The sequence below is a fragment of the Macrosteles quadrilineatus genome, unplaced genomic scaffold (genome assembly GCF_028750875.1).
Source record: "Macrosteles quadrilineatus isolate MER2022 unplaced genomic scaffold, UCM_ALF_1.0 Scaffold_2__2_contigs__length_208266976, whole genome shotgun sequence".
NCBI classification, from domain to species: domain Eukaryota; kingdom Metazoa; phylum Arthropoda; class Insecta; order Hemiptera; family Cicadellidae; genus Macrosteles; species Macrosteles quadrilineatus.
Genome location: NW_026542595.1, coordinates 2290055 through 2311294, shown reverse-complemented (window position 1 = coordinate 2311294; position 21240 = coordinate 2290055). Strand labels below are relative to the sequence as shown.

At 37.1% G+C, this 21240-nt stretch overlaps 1 protein-coding gene across 1 annotated transcript; it reads right to left on the bottom strand.

Annotated features, from left to right (window-relative positions):
• Positions 1-18409: 18409 nt before the first annotated feature.
• Positions 18410-19732, bottom strand: LOC128986963 (uncharacterized protein F54H12.2-like). Its single transcript, XM_054407596.1, has one exon. It carries the CDS (start codon positions 19730-19732, stop codon positions 18410-18412), a length of 1323 nt encoding a protein of 440 aa, XP_054263571.1.
• Between the last annotated feature and the right edge of the window lie 1508 nt (positions 19733-21240).

Below are 21240 nucleotides of genomic sequence, written 5' to 3'. Positions count from 1 at the left end.
AAATTTACAATTTTTTTAATTTTCTCCGTTACTAATAATCGAACAAAAATACTTTTATATACTAAATTATTTGTTTTTTTAAGCTCTTTAAAAAGGTCAAAAGAGAAATCGGGAAATTTTGTGTTTTGAGGGTCAAAAGTGAGAAAAACCAATTTTTACCCCATAAAACCCCCCGTAAAGCCCCGTTCCCATGGTCCGATCATGCTGGTTCGCGAACTCATTCAAGTTTATCCCGCTTTACACCTTTAAACCAAATTTCATCAAAATCGGACAAAAATTACTCAAGTTATCGCGTTCACGGACGTATATATATATATATATATATAAGTCTATATATATATATATATATATATATATACATATATAAAAATTTGAACGAATGGTGTTTTTGGCCTCTGGGGACATCAAAATGAAAAAGTAAATCGGTCCCGGGTCTAGGTCTTACCGTGCCACCTACGGTAATAGCTACTTCCCTATAGGGAAATTCGCTAAAAGTGTTTTTTTTTCAAACTGACACCGATAAGTTTACATTAAAAGTTGTTTACAAATAAAGCAATTAATGGTAAATAACTTTGATTGCCGTTTTGAAACTTTTTACTAGAAAATCCAAAACCAAGAGATCAATAACCTCGGGACTTGATTAACTCATATAATTGGTCAGCTGTACTATAGTTCTCAACTGTGAACGTTGGTTTTTGGTACCGGTTCTATTCCTTAGAACCGTTGGTACTGTTGGTAGCAGCAAGAATCATTTTTAAGTACCAACACATCACTGTACTTTACAAATTAGTTATCGTTGGTGTTGCACCTTATTTATTATTACAGGCGTATTCAATTTAATTGATGTCTTAACTGTACAATTTTTGCTTTTTCTTTCTTGATTCCAAAATGTTTGTTTATGCTAAGAAAACGATAACGCATTTTAGTAAAACATTTATTCAGCAAACCATCATGAATTGTTTAAACGCTTTACGTTGTTTATGTACCTATCAATAGTTCGTGGCCTATTTTGGTATTTTTTTTTACAAATTACCAATCTAAATCGTCTATAGTACTTCAAATGTAGATTACTATATAAATTTAAAAAAATGAAACTTTGAGCAATACTTTACAAAACGTATACAACCTCACTAACTAAACATAACCCTCCTCAATCTACATAAAGCGTCACAAACATCTTATTCGAGTAAATAAACAAACACCAGTTCATTGTACTGACCAGCTGTTTCATTCATTAACTAAATTAAATTAAATCATGTAAACATTGGAAGCATGCCAGGCGCAGCCCTTTGGAAATCAGGCTGTGGGGCAGAGCCCTTAGGAAATTCGTCCATATCAATACTTTTCGGCAAATCTACACACTCTAAGCTTCATTTTGATGTGCCATATGCCTATATTTTTATGTGGTAAATGGCCTTAACCGTTTACATATTATTTGATTGTATCACTTTAATAATATAATAGATTTTCTCTTTGTACCATATTTTACAGCCAAAATGTCGTGTTATTTTCAATAATGTTACCAACCCAGTGCGCCAAAGTTCGTAATATAGGCAGGTGCAAATAATTTGTCAAGATGGGTACCATTTTAGGCAAGGTTTCTATATTTGGATTTTATTAGACACGGTAAGGGCAGATATTTCTACATAAATATTTGATATGTGTAGAATAAATGATAAAATGTAGGCAAGAGTGGTGAAAAAGGCAGACACCAACCCGTACAATAGATATAAGATAGGTAGTGCAATAAGAAATAATTTAAGAATTGCTGTGATAAAAGGGGTTTCCACTGATTTCATAATGGAACGTTATATTGCAAAACATCACATGATAAAGAAGGAAATCAATTTTAAAATCAGAAAATAACATTGCAAATACTTATTTGGTAGAATCTTTGACTATTAATACAACAACCAATAGTCAATGGTAGTATTCAGTAACTCCCAAAAAATGTGTGTTGTTTGAAATACAATTTAAAAATGAACAGCTGTTTCATTAAAAAGTATTATTCACATGGCCAAAATGTAAACAACTCTGTGGAGGGATCTTTAAAGGCTTCTGGGGCAGAGTCCTAAGGATTTTTGCTTAGTTTTTCTTTTGATAACTCATCTACAGACCAAGACCTTTCTTTGGACACCCCTACCAATTTTCTACGCCCAGCCGTTCTCTCAAATTAGTGAGGACAAAGTTTCCAATAAAATATTTAGATTCCCCATGTTAATCTTATGGGAGAAACTCCAACTTTGATGGCCTGTGGGGCAAAGCCCGAGGATTTTTTATTACAGGAATTGGTGAAAGGGGGCGTCTACACAAAAAATACTTCATTTCAACACGTCGTTTGTAAAAATCCGTCCATTATTAACGGAGGAGTATTGTTTCGTAGAAATCGCCTTCACGTATTATATATAAGGACTCGCCTTTGGCTCGCCTTTTTTGGTTGGGGGTAAATACAAATAGGCCATGGCGCAAGACCTACACTTGAGCCAAATTTCAGATCTTTAGCTAATCTAGAAGTGGGTAAAATTGATTTAGACCGATGCACCTGTAGGAATAACATTGGGGGGATTCTATATTTCGTGGGGGGGGGAGTTATATTTGTAAAATGTCACTTTTCGAAAAGGGCGCAAGATCTACAATCATGCCAAATTTCAGATCTTTAGCTAATCTAGAAGTGGGTAAAATTGATTTAGACCGAAGCACCTGTAAGAATAACATTGGGGGGGGTTGAGGGTTTAATATTTGGGGGGGGGGGGTTGTAAATACGATAGGGGGATAAAACCTTAAGTAAACCAGAGTAAATACAAAATATTAATAATATTTGCAAAAAGAATTTACTTAAATTGGGAAAAGTAGCGAAAATCATAAAACATTTGATAGAAATTAACCAAATATAAAAGTAGGGCGTTTTTTGAAGTTGAAGGTGTGCGATTTCCGAAAAACGCTTAAGAGTGTTTTGTAGAAAATTTAATTCATGACCATGAAAATTCTTTCAAATCTTTTCTAGCTTTTATCGTTTTCGAGCTATAGCTGTTTGAAAAAAACGTGTGTTGTCGTTTTTAGATGTCCGCCATTTTGGATTTTTAGGGGGGGGGTCGAAAATTTGAAAATTGGTCTTTTGCATAATTCACCGTTAATTAAAGATCCCATACTACAATACTGCCAAATTTCAAGTCTCTAGCACGTCTCTAAACGAATCAGATGAGCATACCAAAGTCTTTAAATTTCAATATCATTCCCTATAAAGCCGGGTTTACACGCTACGATAAAACGTAACGATTTCGATTTGTCTGCAACGACAAAACGTTCATGCAAGACGGAACGTGTAAACTGGTAGTCGTTACGTTTTGTCTGAGTTGGAGTGAGGTTGGAAGGTTGGTGGAAATTTCCACTAATTTCTTTAGATCGTAGCGATTTTCTGTAGATCGTAGCGACAAGTCGTTGCGTGTAAACGGTGACTCGGTCATCGTTGCAACCTGTAGAACCTCCGATGTCGCGTTGGTCCAGTTAACTGTTGTGTAATTATACTGTGTAGTACTGTTGTTTTAACCGCTGTGGTATATTTGGACTATGTTGTGTAGTGTGTAGTTTATTTTTACTGTTTTGTGTCACATTTGTCACTATGTCAGACATAAGTCAAGCCTCTCGTGACTTTTTAATATGCCCGTCTGCAGACAGGGCAATTGTCATCAACTTGCATGTTTCAGGTATTTTGCAGAGGGATGTTTTAGAAATGAGTGTTGTGAATTCCAAGTCTTTGAAACTTCTACCAGTTGCAAGGAATCGTAAAGTTGCACTGAGTCTTTCATGGGGAGATACTGCCTTTCTGATTATGGTGTGTTTTTTTATATGTGGAAAGTCATTCTTAAGTAGTTCCTCCAGTCAGAGGGTTCGTTCTTCAACTCCTTTAGCAACTCCACATGAGATAACTGTTTTTTTCAGTAGAGCCAATGCCGACACCACTTACTTCTAGGCTTTCTTTTCCTCTTAAAACTTGTTGCAACAGAAATAATGTAAACAGACCATAACAATAACTCATCCATCGTCAAATATACAGGGAGCCTATTAACTACTTCACAACAAGATACATCTGGGTGTGGTTTGAGAGCCATAGTTAGAGAAAAAGACGGAACGTGTAAATGGTCCGCTCAACCTACGACAAAACGTAACGATTAGTCGTTGCAGACAAGTCGTTATGTTTTATTGGAGCGTGTAAACCCGGCTTAAGAATAACACAGGGCTCGTAAAAGTGGTAAAAACCTTTCAATTTTTAACATTAAAATTAAGTTTTAGGGGCAAGGTACACGTAATGAGTAAAATTTTAAGTAAATTAGGGATAATACAAAGCAATAATAATATTTGCAAAAAGGAATTATTTAGTCATGGAAAAGTAGCAAAAACCGTTAGATTTGAAATAAATTGACCAAATCTTTAAAGTAGGGAATTTTTTGAGGGTTAAGGAGTGCGATTTTCGAAAAACGCATAATAGTGTCTTGTAGAAAATTTAATTCCGGATGTTCTATTTCTTATTTGAATAAAAATTAAAAGATCAAAAGAAACTAAACTGTTTTAATCAAGACACTAATACAAGACAATATTATTAAAGAAAGTAAATAAAATCATATGGTTAAATATTATAACCATAGAGGTTAAACATCTTTCCCTTTGAGTTTCTTTTCAGAGTTTAGTCAGGAAAACGTTTCGTAGGTCTATAATTCTGCCTCTTGATGATTGTTTTATTGCAGCTTCTTGATTGGTAGTAGTTGATCGTGAAAAAGGTTTACTTTTATCTTGAGTTATTCTAGATGGTGTAGTAGTTGTTCTTTCAGCAGTATTTGATAGGGAAGAGTTGTTTTGAGTAACAGTAGTAAATGGCAGAGGATCTGACGTTGTATCTTTGATGGATAAAGGAATAGGATTGTTCGGTTTGGTTGTATTACCTTTGTAAGGCAAAAGGTGGTGTCGATTCCTTCTCAACGTAGTGTTTCCTGTCTTAACCCAGTATGACCTTGGCTCTTGTCCTAAGCTGATAATAATACCCTCTCTTTTTAGGTCTTGGATCCATACTTTTTTACCTACAGGCAGCGATGGAAGTTCTTTTGTAGCGTAGCGCCTATCGTAGTTTCTCTTGTAAGATGCTCTGTAAGTATCTTCTTTTTCCTTTAGTTGAGAGAGATCGGGTTTGATTTCAAGTTTTTTAGGTAAAACAGGCAGGTTATCTCGCAGTGATCTGTTGTATATTAGCTGAGCAGGACTGTATCCACTTGTGGATAGAGGTGTATTGCGGTAGGTTAGGAGGGCTAAATATGGGTCGTCTTTGTTTTTCTGTGGGTTTTGTAAAAAAGTTGGTCATTTTCCAAATGTTTGCAAATCAAACAAAGTCAGTCAAATTGAATATGATGATACTGACCTTGAAACACCCATTGAAAATGTTTGCTCTCAGTACATAGACCCTCAAACATTCATTGGCATTGTAGGAAAAAACTTGCGTGATGATCCATGGTCTGTAGTGTTAAATATGAATGACAGTGATGATGTTCTTTTCAAAATTGATACAGGAGCAGACGTAACGATTTTGCCTTCCGACATTATACTGAATAAGAAAATCAGGCTCACTCCCACATCCAAAACATTTAGTGGCGCAAATGGTCAAGCTCTGTCAATTTTAGGAACTGCTACTGTAAAATTATCACATAATCACAAAACATGTTATGAGACTATATATGTTTCTAAGGGCACTTCCCAGCCACTTCTAGGTAAACCTGCAATAACAAGTTTGCAGTTACTTGCTCGAATCAACGAAATACAGCCATCCAGTAATGACTGGTATGACAGACACCCCAAACTGTTTGAAGGCTTAGGTTCCATTGATGTCAAATACAAAGTAGAACTGAAAAGAAACTAAACTGTTTTAATCAAGACACTAATACAAGACAATATTATTAAAGAAAGTAAATAAAATCATATGGTTAAATATTATAACCATAGAGGTTAAACACCGAACCTACGATTTTCACTCAAATCATTTCTAGCTCTTACCGTTTCCGAGCTATAGCTGTTTGAAAAAAACGTGTTTTGTCGATTTCAGGGGTCCGCCATTTTGGATTTTTGAGGGGGGTTAACATTTGAAAATGGGACTTTTGCAAATTCTACCAGTAATGAAAGATCTCATACCACAATACTACCAAGTTTCAAGTCTCTAGCACGTTTCTAAACGATTCAGATGACCATAAAAAAGTCATTAAATTTTAATGTTATTCTCCATAAGAATAACATGGGGCTAGTAAAAACTTTCAAATTTTGAGATTAAACCTAAGTTTTGGGGGTCAAGGAGTAAAGATACGAAAAAAACATTTATTGAGTAAAATTTAAAGTTAACTAAGTAGAATACAAAGCATCAATAATATTTGCAAAAAAAGAATTATTTAGGTACGAAAACATAAAGAAGACCAATAACACTTTGAAAGAAATTTACCAAATTTTGAAAGTAGGGTGTTTTTTTGAAGCTGAAGGAGTGTGATTTTCGGAAAACGCCCAAGAGGGTTTTGTAGAAAATTTAATTCCCGTTCATGAAAATTCTTTCAAATCTTTTCTAGCTCTTACCGTTTTCGAGCTATAGCCCTTTGAAAAAAACGTGTTTTGTCGTTTTCAGAGGTCCGCCATTATGGATTTTTGGGGGGGGGCCACCAGTTGACCGACAAGATACTTGGTCGTCTTGCCACTAGACCGTCTTTTTTAATTAAATAGATAAATACTGAAAACCAGTACGTCGACAAGTTATTTCATCGTCAGTCCAGTTGACCGGCCTGTAAATCTAAATTATTATATACGAGAAACCAACTTGTCGTCAATCCTCCCGACCGACTTACCACTTGCTCGTCTTTTAGGTGGGGATGTGTTGAGCGGCAGTGCCAGCGGCGCGCGCAGCTGTGGAGGGCACTGCAGGCGTACCAACTTCTGTATCTTGTAGCGGCGGTTTTCATTCCGACGATTTTCAGCTATCACAATGCAGCGGACTAGCGAGGTTCTTATTACGTGTAATTGTTTGTTTCTCAATCGATATTTTGTTATACACAGTACAGTGAATATAAATAGGCCTATATTAGTTTACTTCAATGAAATAAATGTTTTATTTAGCTAAATAAATAAAAATACGCCGATTGAACAAATAAAATTGTTACAGACAACAGGAAGTCCTTAATATGATCAAAAAAGTGTTTATCTTTATTAAAAAATTACTGAAATTTGTAAACTTACTGCTGGCGACAAGGGTGGTGCCATACATAGGTTTATCAATAAATAAGATAAACATGGACAACCTTATGCAGCTATAAGTCAGGAAACATTTGTAGAAACATTAAAAAGCAACACCAATTTATGAAATATGATAAAATATTTACAGGAAATGTTGATTACTGTATATACATCGTGAGTATCTCCAGCAGTTACACACTGGTGATCTTTGAGTTGACTCTTTTAAACTCATTGATTATTACTTTTTTTCGTTTTGAAATAAATTCTGTATTACTTTGAAATTGCTCGAATTCGAGCAACATGTACACGAGTTTGAATATTAAATTAACTAACATATTTATGTAATAGGAGGGTCAAATATTGTTAACAGTGGTGAGGTAACTACCGTTACATTTATTCAATTGAGAGATAAATACAAATTGATAATACCGGTTATTTAAAGCTTTGTTGTCTATTTTTCCCTCTCTTAAAAAAATAAAATAAAGAATGAATTTAGACTTTTGGTGACATTAGTTTGTACTATTTCTCCTTAAATGACACTGCTGTCTTGGTAAGCAATAGTTATCTCGGTAAACTATTTATTTGCTGAAGTGCACAGTGTGCTACTTAGCCTGAGAAACATCTTTTGCTTTATGATTTTGTTGTAGGCCTATTGAAAACCTTGTCTAGAAGGAATTCCCATTGCCTGTGTTACCGGGGAGAAGTTTTTCTTAGTAAAGTCTGTAGACGTCTTCGGTTTTACACAGAAACATGTAATTATAATTGAAGAAGTACATGTTTTATCCTCTCACGTTGTTGCGTGGACAATACTATGGTGATTCAACTCTGTGTACTTCAATTGTCTAACTGGCCCTAACTGACGCATCCTTGTTTTTTTTTACTAAATAATGTAGTCTTTACTTCCGTGGATCTTTGCGTTTTATTGTTTAACTGTCCTCAAGTAAGTCTGTGTTCTGAGTAAGTACTTCAAACTATGTATACTACTGTATATTCAGATTTTCTAATGAACTATCATAGATAAAAGGAGTATAGACATGTATGTATGACAGAGTATGTCTACTCCTTTTATCTATGGTACTATTTCCAAGTTCATCTGGACGACCCTGCAAATCGTTTCTATTAAAAAAAATTGTATTTGGTTTATGTTTATGAACTTGTATGAGTGTTGTTAACTAAAGCTAAATTCACATCAAATTAATTAATTTAATTTATTTTAATAGTATTTCTAATTAATTTCAGTTTTAAGAACATATAGTAAATAAATCCTTGTTGAAACGGCTGTACTATCCATGCAATTATTGACAAACTATATGTTCAAAGATTCCTGGACGGCAATGTTATAATACTAGTTGGAGCAGAGGTACTGGATCTAGGGTTAATACAGTTTTGTGACGTGTAAGGTATATCACTGCAGAAGTAGTTAGCTCAAGAATTACGTATGACGCGGATGACAAAGATTGGTAGCTTTTGCTATAATCATAAAAAAACCAAGTACATAAAATCATTCACAGTTTTTTTTTCACAGTCTATTGAATAGCCTGCAGTTAAGTTCACTCTAATGAAGAATATAGACGTGGCCAGAGTTCCAAACGATTTAAGCAACAACTGTTTACATGAACTATCCTATATGTAAGTTTTTTTTTTATAGTGTGCAATGTACTTATTGAATTTTCATTAGTAATATATCATGGCTATATCGTTTATGTAAAAGTATCAAAAGATAGTAAAACGAAAACGAAACAATCAACCAAGACCAGTGACCGAAACAAGTGTCGAGCTGGCGGCGCCGCGCCTACCTCGGGATTCCCCGAGGGCAATAATTCATCTTTGAAGTAACACCGGTAACACTGACTCATTGGCCGACACGGATACCCGCCTACCACCCCCTTTGTGTCGTCACCCTATGACCACCGGTCGGTCGGCCACCCATCCAAGGAAACTCTAGACATCGGCGGCTCTTTGTCGTTCGTTGACCAGCGTATTTTCTAGAGTTGAAAGTATACCCTCTCTCACACCAGGGAATAAGTAAACTGTAGTAGTTTTATTGTTTATGAAAATATTTGCATTAAATTAGAAAAAAAATCATTTATTTATTTATAAAATGTTATTATTTTACAAAAAAACACACTTTTACCCTCCCTGTTGCAGCAAACCTAAGTACTTGTTAAACTTATTCTATTTAAATATGGAATAACTGTGATATTTTCAAAAAGTCATTTTAGTGTAAATCCAATCAGGCAAATAGAAATTTGCTTAGTCTGCAGGTTTGTTGCGGTGGGGGTATATTTCGTCATAAACTCTTTTGCCACTTAAGAATCTTCAATAGTAAAGTGGCAACTAAAACGCGACTCCAGCGACCCAATTCTGCCGGCGCTCTAGAACTACCCGAAGGCCTTTCCCGGTATTACGCGTGCCGCATCACACAAGTAGTTTTCCCGCGCCCCTATTCAAACGCTTGTAGGCGAAGAAAAAGAAAGCGAGTTGACGACCGAGGCTAGGTCAGTAGAGGTAATTACGCACTACTGTGGGGGCCGGATCCGCTCCGGTAATTAGCAATTACAATGAGTAATTACAATTAGTTTTTTTTTTATGTAATGAGTTTTTTTTTTTGTAATGAGTTTTTTTTTTGTGTAATGCGTTTTTTTTTTTTTCGTGCAATGAGTTTTTTTTGTTTTTGTAATGAGTATTTACAATTAGTTTTTTTTAAATGAGTATTTACAATTAGCTTTTTATCAGTAATGAGTAATTACAATTAGTTTTTTTTTTTTTAATAAGTATTTACAATTAGTTTTTTTTTATGAGTAATGAGTATTTACAATTAGTTTTTTTTTTATGAGTTATTAAAATTTTTATATATAATTAAAATTATTTTTTTCGATAATGTGTAATTAAAATTATTTTTTTCGATAATGTGTAATTACCAATTAATACACATGTTGTAGGTGGCAGAGGGTACTCCTACCCCTTCCTTGATTTTTTAAGTGTAATTATTCTTTACATCTTGAGAAATCATCGTGATGTTGCTTCCCACACACTAATCCCAGGCGGGGGGTACTCATCCCCTCCAGTGTTGTGATCTTCTCACAAAGATAGAAAGGGAGCCTCGACAAGCTCTCCCTTCGCCACCCTCACCACATGTTTCAATATGATTTATGACGTCTAGACACGTGGGTGCGTTGGACTCAACAGAGAGGGCTCATCGCAGACACTATTACATCACTGTCTTAGCTAAGCTGAGACAGTATGGAATAGTTCTAATTATTAGTTTGTTTGTTTGTTTTTTTTTTTTATTTTTTATTTTTTATTAATTTACATTATTGAGGAACCAGGAAGTCAAGCATTTAATATATTATATCTAACTTAATCCTACTAATACTAAAGCTATTGGAGTCCTCGGCTTCTTATCTCCGCGTCCAGGTTTACATATCGCTGCAACGCTATCCTTACCGTGTCCTGCGTGTGAGTGTCGCAATATGTCCGTAATTCCCATTCAAAGGCCACATCAGTCATCGCAGACATCAACTGTGATATACTCATTGTCTTCATTAAGGATTGTTCCCATCGTACTTCAACCTCGATGCAGGCTTCGATTAGAGTCATCTCACCAATATCATTGATGACATTGTCTTCAGCCTCCGCCGAAATAGAAGCATCGATTAACTGTTCATCATTAATATCACTTCCAAAGGACATCGTGATGTTTGCTGGAGTGTAGGACGAGAAATGACGCCAAGATGAGAGATCTCCGCTCTCATCCCCTCCCCCTCATCCCCATCAACCCCCCTCTCATCCCCTTCCTTCCAAATAACAAATCCCAGCCCTATATTAAAACATCATTCTGCTTCCATTACTCGTGTAGTGCGGACGGACTAATCACCAACCCACTTCTACAGTCGATAGGTGCATAGCAGCATCGAGATTTTGGATTAACCTCTCAATCATAAAATGTAAGTACATATCATTATGTATACAGTACTATATATTTATTGTTATGTATTTCATATTTAAACAAATGTAAAAAAGAAGTGACTAGAATTACTCCAGGTAATTAAATTTACTAGGAAGAAAAAGAGATAAATATATAACTTAATATCACACTTGGATTAAAAAGTTTGGATTTAATTTATATATATATATATATATATATATATATATATAATGGTAGTAATACTATAAAGTAACAATATTACGAAAATAAATCCAATCTATCGTGAACTTAATATCATACTTGGATTAATAAGTTTAGATTTTAATTAATATAAATAGTTGTAATAGTACTATAAATCAACAATATTACAAAAAGAAATTGACTAAACAGAAGTGCTCTGATCGTAGCAAATAGTGAACGTAGAAAACTAATAAGATCAATTAACTAAAATGTATGATATTAAAAATATTTTTCTTGCTTGAAAAAAATTAAAATATTTCATCAAAGGTGTTTAGTATGTATATTAAAAGTATTTGTTTCGGTTTTCAGATCATGAATAATAACACTGTACGACGTAGTTTCACTTGTGCCCTCTGCGACAAGGTATTCACGCGGAAGAACAATATGATGCGCCATACCAGAGTCACTCATGGCGGTACACCTGAAGCCTGCTCTATCTGCGGGACAACATTTAGGCGCAACGATGACTTAAAACGTCACATGCTAATCGTGCATCGCCAACAACCACAACAACCTGAGAATCCCGCATTTAGACAGAACAATGCTATTACTACCGCAAGTAATCGACTTGTACCATCCAGCGCTCCCGACTACATTCCGAGACCTGGACCATCGTCTGCCCCAGATTGTCCGATGATAGCTCAACCCGCTGTATCTCGCCTTATAGGTACGTTTTAAATGATATATTTACCAATCAACTATACAATTGTTTTAATTAAAGATAATTCGATTTATAACATTTAGTATCATGACAATAGAGTATAGAATTATCTTTGAACTCTATTGTTGAAGTACTAGTAGTAGTAAATTATAATTTATTCATTCATTTTATTTCAATACCAACAAATTTTACTATTTCACAGTCAAAATATGAGATATCTTTTTGTCACTTTCCTTGTACTAGGCCTACAAAAAAAAAACAATATAGTATATTTTTTGTCATTACACTCTTTTGTTTAAAGTAAAAATCAATTTTTCATTAAGAGTTAGTATACTATTCTCTTCTGTTTACTAGAAACTTCAGTGGGGCCGAGCCATGTTCGGTTGTAGTTAGTTAGGTTTAATCGTTAAAACAAAATCAAAATATTTATTATATAATTTACGAAAATTATTTTTATTGCAAACAATGGACATTCGATCGCTGAAATAACAACTCTGAAATTTAAAACTACTATATGCAATTAAATAAATTGAGATAAACTTTTATGATCTTGTTTAAGTTTACGTGCTAATCACACCGTTTTTTTTCTGTTTTATATAGGATATACATGCGACGGTTGCGGGAAAACATTCACCAGGAAGAATAAGTTACACAAGCACACTCGTTTCAGCTGCAGGGGTAACGGATCTGAGATACCAATCAATCAGCCAGAGCCCTCACCCGCCCCACCATCCATCAACCTGTCATCACCTCAGTCGACTAGTGACGAGGATGATACTAATGACCAGGTCGAGATTCCTGACAATTTGGCTCCACAAGGGTTCGAGGAAATTGAGACGGCGTTCAAAGGTCGGCTTAAAACCTATTGTTTATCCGAGCCTGCCGAAAACACCGTCTCACTGCTGGAGTTCCTCAATGACATTCGAGATAAGGTAATCACACTCATGCGGACTATATTAAATCACACTCATGCCATTAAGTGTAATATATTTGTAGAATGTGAATTTGTAAATGTTCATGGTGATACATGCAGGCGAGCTTTCAAAACTAAAAATGTACCTTTTTTTCAATCGTCTCACATTGACGAATTAGTGCAAGAGTTTATTCAAAATGTATTACTAGAAAAGGAAACATGTGAAATGAAAGGATCTGGCTGGAGCTTTGTCAGGGTTTTAGACATGCAAATCCGTGTAAATGTCTATAGCCCACTCAAAGGTAGTTCTTTCATTCAACTGCCGCATGATATCGCCATTAAAAAAGCAACGGTTAATGTGCTAAACGATGCGGATGAACGTTGTTTTGAATATTCAATACTCTCCAAATATTTTGTTAATCGTCAATGTCAACTAACACCTAACATGTTCACAGCAGAAATTAGAGAAAGAGCAAATTTAAACTTTAATGACTTAATTTTCCCTGTAAGTCTTAACCAAATCCGCACGTTTGAGCGCAATAACCAAGGCGTTAGTGTTAATGTGTATGGTCTGGACAAGAAGAAAAAGAAACGTTTCACGGACCCGGACAAACACATTGTCTACCCTCTTCGTGTCGCAGATCGTGAATTAGCCAATCATTTTGACCTACTCCTTATAACAAATGACGTCACCACCCACTACGTTTGGATCAAGAGCTTTACGAGATTGGTTTCTTCCCAGCTGAGATCAGATAGACATCGCCTTTACATATGTAAGCGCTGTTTTGCACACTTCGATAACCAGCCAACGAAGTTAGGTCTTAGAGGAGAGGAACGTCTTTTGGAGCATCAGCGATATTGTTTTAACAATGCTCCGTTAAGAACTGATCTTGCGGAAGACAAAACAATACATTTTAAAAATTTTGAACGCACTCAACGAAGTCGATTCACCATATACGCTGACTTTGAATGCGCACTCGTACCTCTTGAGCCTGAACAAACAATCGATCCTCCGCCAACTGTTCCACCGCCAGCATGGGATCCCGCATTAGCAAGAGGAGCACGTCGACACCGACCTGGTGAAATGCTCAATGCCAGAAATGTCCATGTACCATATGCATACGCCTATTACATTCGAGATGATAATAGAAATGTAAGTGAAGGTGACACTGATGACAATGACCATACAGCTTTGACGTTCTCCAAATTGCGTCTGTACAGAGGTGAAGACGCCGCCCAGCACTTTATCAAATCGATACGGGATGACGTACAGAAGATTGGCGATATAGTGTATGGGCAACGTCTGCCGAATGACCCTCCACGGTTAACACAGGTGGAAGAGGATTCTTTCCGCGAGCAAACAGTATGCTACATATGCAAGCGAGAATTCACAATACTCGACCCCCGTGTGAAAGATCACCAACATTCTCCTCCCTATACTTACAGAGGAGCAGCTCACCGTTCCTGTAATATCCGCCACAAGGAACAGGACACTATCAACATTTATCTCCACAATTTATCCAATTACGATGTTCACTTTATCATCAGAGAGCTATCCGTTGATAAAGGAAATATAAATGTACTCGCAAATACGGAGGAAAAGTATATCACATTCTCCAAACGATTTAAATATCCGGGAGCAGGTCGGCAAGGTGGTCTCAAACTACAATTTGTTGATTCCTATAGATTAATGTCAAAAGCATTAGGGACATTAGCATCAATCCTGCCGGCCGATAAATTAAAAATTACAAAATCACGCTTCCCCAATCAAGAACAGTTTGATCTGCTTAGGAGGAAAGGGGTATTTCCGTATGAGTACATTTCATCGATGGAGGTGCTCGAAGAAGATGTCCTTCCACCAAAGTGTGTATTTGGAGAAGGAGTGAGTGATGCGGATTACGAGCATGCGCAGCGAGTATGGGAGAAATTTGACTGTACGACCCTCGGACAGTATGCTGATATCTATTTGGCGACTGACGTATTGCTATTAGCAGATGTGTTCGAGGGATTCCGAGAGATGTGTCTAACACATTACGGATTGGACCCAGCGCGTTATTTGACACTACCATCATATGCTTGGGACGTAATGATGTTCAAGACAGATGTTATCCTTGATACCCTACAAGATATTGATATGTATCTGTTTTTTGAGAAGGGTATTCGAGGTGGACTGACCCAATGCGTTACTAGACACGTTGTTGCCAACAATAAGTTTACCAGAATGGAAACAATTGGCAATGACCGAGACGGTCAGAACGCAGCAGCATCAAGTGAATATTGCGATGAAAGAGATGACGATACATTTATAATGTATTATGACGCAAACAACCTTTATGGCTGGGCAATGTCGGAACTGCTCCCTCATTCCGAGTTTGAGTGGTTATCACGTCAGGAATGTGACGACTTGGACATTGGAAGAATTCCAACAGATGGTGAATATGGATATGTGCTGGAAGTAGATCTAGAATACCCCAGAGATCCAGCACTGCACGATCGACACAGGGATTTACCATTCTGTCCCGAGATATGCAAAGCGCCGATTAACCAACTCCCATACTCGTTGGAGGAAATTATCAATAGTGGAGCAGGAAAATCGAAGAAACTAATGGCCACACTGATGGATAAGAGGGAATATGTAATTCACTATCGCTACCTACAACAAGCTATAGAGAATGGATTACGTGTAACTCGAATCCACAGAGTGATTCGTTTTAAACAGTCGGCATGGTTGAAACCGTACGTGACTATGAATACCGAACTTAGACAGCGTGCTGCAAATAAATTTGAGGTAGAAATGTTTAAACTTATGGTAAACGCTGTCTACGGTATGAGTCTTCAGAATGTGCGCAAACATCAAGATTTAAAGATTGCATCATCCCGCAAAACATATACAAAGTATGTAGCAAAAGCTAATTTCAATGATCGTATTTGGTTAAATGAGAATCTTGCCATACTGAATATGTCAAAAGTGCGGGTAGTACTGAGCAAACCCGTCTACGCAGGGATGTGCATTCTGGACCACAGTAAGAGGTGGATGTATGGTTTCCATTATGACATGGTAGATAGGTATGGAATCGATAGAATATCGATGATTTACATGGACACCGATGGCTGCCATTATTCAATACGTACTAAGAACGTATACCGCGACATGTTAGAACATTTGGACGACTTTGACACCAGTAACTATCCCCGGAACCACATTTGTTACGACGGAGGAAACGCTAGAGTTCTGGGGAAGTTTAAGGACGAAGCTGCCGGTGTGGCCATTAAAATGTTCATTGGTCTGATGTCGAAGCTGTATTGTTTCACGTATAGCATCTTAACGTGTGCGCCTGAAGGAGACAACGGAGATGGTGCCAACTGTATACCGCCGCCTGTGAAGAGAGCAAAAGGGGTAAATAGAGCAGTAGTGAAGCGTGATCTCACCATAGAAGATTATTTGAATTGTCTGTACAATAAAACTACTAAAAGTACAGACAATCAACGTTTTCAAAGCCGTCACCACATTTTATACACTGTTGTGGTGAAGAAGCGCTCAATGGCACCGTTTGACGACAAACGATACGTAATGCCAGAAGATGGTATCAACACGCTACCTTGGGGACACTATGCAATACCACCATTAAGGGTACCACAGATACTTGAGGGACCTTAACTACTGCCACTGACCCTTTAGTGGATACGATACTCTCCAATTGCGCCACAACCTCTGTCCCCATCATAACTGATATATTATTATTGATTAGTAGACCAAGGTCCGCATGAGTGTGATATTAGGTAGAGTTATTTATTGAACAGTCTTCATTAGTATTAGATTTTGAATACAATTCAAAGATGTTTTGATAAATAAATTCTTTAATTTTTTCCACTTCAAAGTCACGTGTAAATATTTCTAGTCACTGACTCCTCAAAAGTATGCATATATTTGTAAATAGTATTTTAGTTAATAAACAGATATATTTATTTCACAAATTCTGATTGTAATTATTTTCCTATCATTCATAGTATAATATTAGACTTTGATCAGCATTCATAGACTCTGAACAGAAATATTTTAATAATAATAAAGGGAAAAATCATTTTGTTTTCACATTTAAATAATCAGAGTCTATGCGCTTTAAACTAAAAATATGATAATAATGATGATGAACACAGGTAATAAAGTATAACAACTGAAAATATTGTTTGACAAAAGGAAAAAGTTTATTGGTAATAAAAAAAAATATATATTTAAAAATATATATAATTTACAACAGTACAGTGATTAGTTTGTCTTGTGATACATTTGAGTAAAGAGTCTTTTGACGATTCTATCATTACGATCAGTAGTGTGTTCATCAAAGAGTTGAACAAAATCCATCATCTTCATACTGAAGTGTGTGCTGCAATACAGGAAAACCAAACAGTAGTGGGCGCAGACTGAAGACGTATCACCTTGAAGTCGGTATGGATTGTACAGGTAATGATGAGCGTTGTGTCGCAGGAATGTTTGATATAGTGGTAAGTATGGCGGTTGGCCGTAACTATCAAAATATTCAAGCATCCCCTCTCGATTCAAATAGAAAGCCACCCAGTGAGTCCCACCTTCATTGTGTGGATCAGTGTTTACAATTATTGCAGTGTGTGGTGAGATGCGTCGTGGGATTCTGTCAGCAGCGTAGACTCCAACATTGCGCACAGGAAGTGTGGCTAGATATTTTTCAATCTGTAGCGTGTTCATTCTACAGTATCATAACCAATAGTAGCAGTAGATGCTGTTTTTGTTGTACTGGTAGAGGTGCTAAAACAAGAACAGTAGTAGGATCTCGCATCTCCGCTGGTATCCAGACATTCGTCCAAATTTGTTGTCAAATGCAACCAACCACGTATTGCGACACAGTTGGTGAGCGCACATCGACTGTTTGTAGACTTGTGATTTCGACATCGTAAAACGTTTGTTGACATTAAATTATTGATTGAAGTGATTGATTCGCAACCAATTGCACCGATATCGATTACATTGGTAGTAACAAAGTCCATCACATGATGACGCTTTAAATATTCTTTCTTTTCCAATCCCTTGACATAAACCGTCGGTCTTTTTGATATACAATCAGTCAATTTGTTAAAAAGTTCGTAGTACGCAATATCACCGAACTCCCATCGTAGTCCGTGGCAGTGTTTTGTGAGCCAGTAGCTTTCCCTCAGTTTTTCATCTGATAACTCTGATCGATCGTAAGGTGGTTTAGCAATATGATGCATAAGTAGTACGCCGGTGTCGGCTTCCAAGACGCAAACTTCCTTCAGTGTATATTCATTTTGATTGTCCTTGAAACATTGAATGTCCACAATGATGGGTGATGATATATTCAATTTCTTGAATGCTCTGCGTAAACGGTCCATCTCAAACGAATGTTTATTGAAGACTGATCGATTAACCGCCAAAGTCCACAATTACATTGCGCTGTCGATCAATCTCGATAACATTGTCAAACTCGGCATAAACCAAACAGTTGACAGTTTCGGTAAGCGCGTCGTCGAATCCGAGTTCCATTCGAACACTACCGTTACGCACCAGATTCCAATGTGTAGTGTCACTTGCAGATAAATCTGGTGTTAGGTCGAATGCCATCAGGCAGTATCCTTGACCAAAATCTTCCCTACTGATAACAGTGCCGGCATCGCTAAAATGTACACCAGAACCGGAGAACATCGAATGATATGCCATAACATATTTATCCTTTGATTTTTCAAAGTGGGGCTGTAACGGTTTTGATGGAACTTGTTCTCCGTCAACATATAGACAAAAGAAGTTTGTTTTAAAATGTTCGAAGTTGTAGGGATTCTTTTTAAAATCTCCATTGTATGCGGCGTTCGTAACCATTCCCACTATGACGCGTTTCGGCACTTGGCCGAGAAACATATTGTCCAAAGTCTTGTTACGTATTCCAGAGGGTAGTGTGAATGTTTTCAGCTCCACTCGTGTGATTGGATATTTTGCCGTACCAGTCTGGAGTGTTTTACTGTGCGCCAACAGTGCGGTGGGACTTATTTTGCATCTTCGAATCCAGAGACTAATATCGACAATATGTACCTTGAATTCACCAGCACTGGCCATAATGGAGAAAGCATCTTTTGATCGAATAAATTTAAATCTCAACTCTACGCCATTTAGCATGAACTTATTCTGATTGCAAATATCCACATGCAAATGTCCGAGCATATCAATCTCACGGCTTTTATTAGTTAGTTCCCGTCTCGCTTTGAGTCCTTCATTTTCTTCCGCACAATCGTTCATGTCAATTCCATCGTCAGTGTACCAAAGACTGCATGTTAGATGTGATTTTCTAGCATCGTATCCATAGTTCATTAACGTTTCAACATACGCTCGATATGCGTATGTGTTGTTTTGGGGAGTAACAAGTTTTTGATTCATAAACATATCAACTTGACTGAATAGTGAGTGTAACCAGTTATTGACCGGCCCAACTGTTTTCGCCTCTTCGTCAGTAGTGACCGCAGTTCCGTTAGATTTAACAATAGACGCGGTCAATTGTATCATTGTTTGTGAAAGGTCAGTGTATTCATCACCATTACCCGGAACTACAAACTCTATTGGCGCATCATCGGTCAATGTGGATATTGGTTTGTACTGGACCCATTTGCCACTTTCAATACTCGTCTGCGTAGGTGGTAAGGAGAATAAATCCAGCTCGGTTTTGACACACTCACATGATTTTTGATGTAGGAACGACATTTTTTTTCTCCTCCTTCTTTAACTAACTAAAAATATCAATAGACTTCGAATTTTTACTGCGACGAGTACGTTTCTTCGGCAAAGTCACCTTCTTCCTTGGCTCTACTCCTCCTCGTCGTCGTATCCTCCCTACTAGTCTCTTGTGTTTCACTCCTCCAACTCTTCTTCTTCTTCTTCTTGATGTAGACGTCCGCACCCTAAGAAGTTTAGCCAACGACTGTGGTGTAACAGGCTTTCTGCCACGGCCACGCATTGCGCGTTTCGCGTTATTCTTACGCGTTACGCGTCGTTTCCTCGCGCCAATGTCGCCGCCTCCGCCGCCATTAAGCATAATACGTTCTATCTGTTCGTCAGCTTTACGTTTCAACGATCCAGTAAACTCTCTAAGTCGTAAGTTGGCGGCTGATTTTGGATCTGTAATTTTACCACCTGCCAGATCGGTTAGGAATCCAACACTGGATCTTAACGCTTCTTGTCCCACCGATTTTGCTCCGGACTTGATCAGTGGCGCGATAGTGCGAATCATACCGCCCAGAAAACTACCGATTCCATGTCCTCGCTGATATGGTGCACCGTGAAATACTCGATCGATAGCACCGCCAGTCTGTTGTAATTGTTGCCGTCGGTAGTATGCCAAATAGGGATCATTCAGATTGATTATCATTATTGCTGCTGTTGCTGCTGCACTCTCCTAAAATGAAGTTTCACGTAAGACGTTCCAAACATGAATGGCAGTTTTTTCCCTGTGTGATCCCTCAAGTCGATTTCCACTGTTTCAAATGTGGATTTCATAACGGGTACATAGTGCGGACTTGTGAATGACACTGAATTGTACGAACCGTACTTGTACGTATCTATATTGATGTTGACTATATTCAATAATGGCGCTGTAGTATCGCCGATAAATTGTGGCTCTATCAAGTCGCAATACACATAAATGTGTGCTGGAATACCCAATGCGAGGTTTGGTGCTTTAGAACCAATCAATTCGGTAATATTGGGTTTTAATATATTTTTCTCATCATAATCAAAACCCAACTGCTGTGATAGTTTCTCACTCAGACTCACATTCGATACGTTTTCGTTCATGATCCTGAGTTTAACTCTGTTGATTCTCGTGTCGTATGAAAATTCCATATAATCGTGGATGTCTTCATGTTTGTTGATTGTATTCAATAGATCATCAAGATTCCTATAGTATCCGCCTGTAATTTTAACAGCGAAAAGTTCTGTATCACGGATCGTCGATCTCGCTAGTAAACTATCATACTGAAATCGTATTGTTTCATCATCAACATTGTTTCCATTCACCACAAATGAACAAGGATAGTGAATGTCCACCAAAGCCAATTCCCACTTGCCGTCTAATTGGATGTGTTTGGACAAGTGTGTGGTATAACTGGTCACTGTATTTTGTGGGAAATATTTCATAGAACTATTGCTGGGCAATGTCATAAAAAATTGACTGATACTACTAGACATGCTGTATATCGTGCGCAGCTACCCAA

Bases quoted from the DNA above. Each gene is read 5' to 3' on its own strand.
- LOC128986963 (XM_054407596.1), bottom strand. From the start codon at position 19,732: ATGTCGTTCCTACATCAAAAATCATGTGAGTGTGTCAAAACCGAGCTG.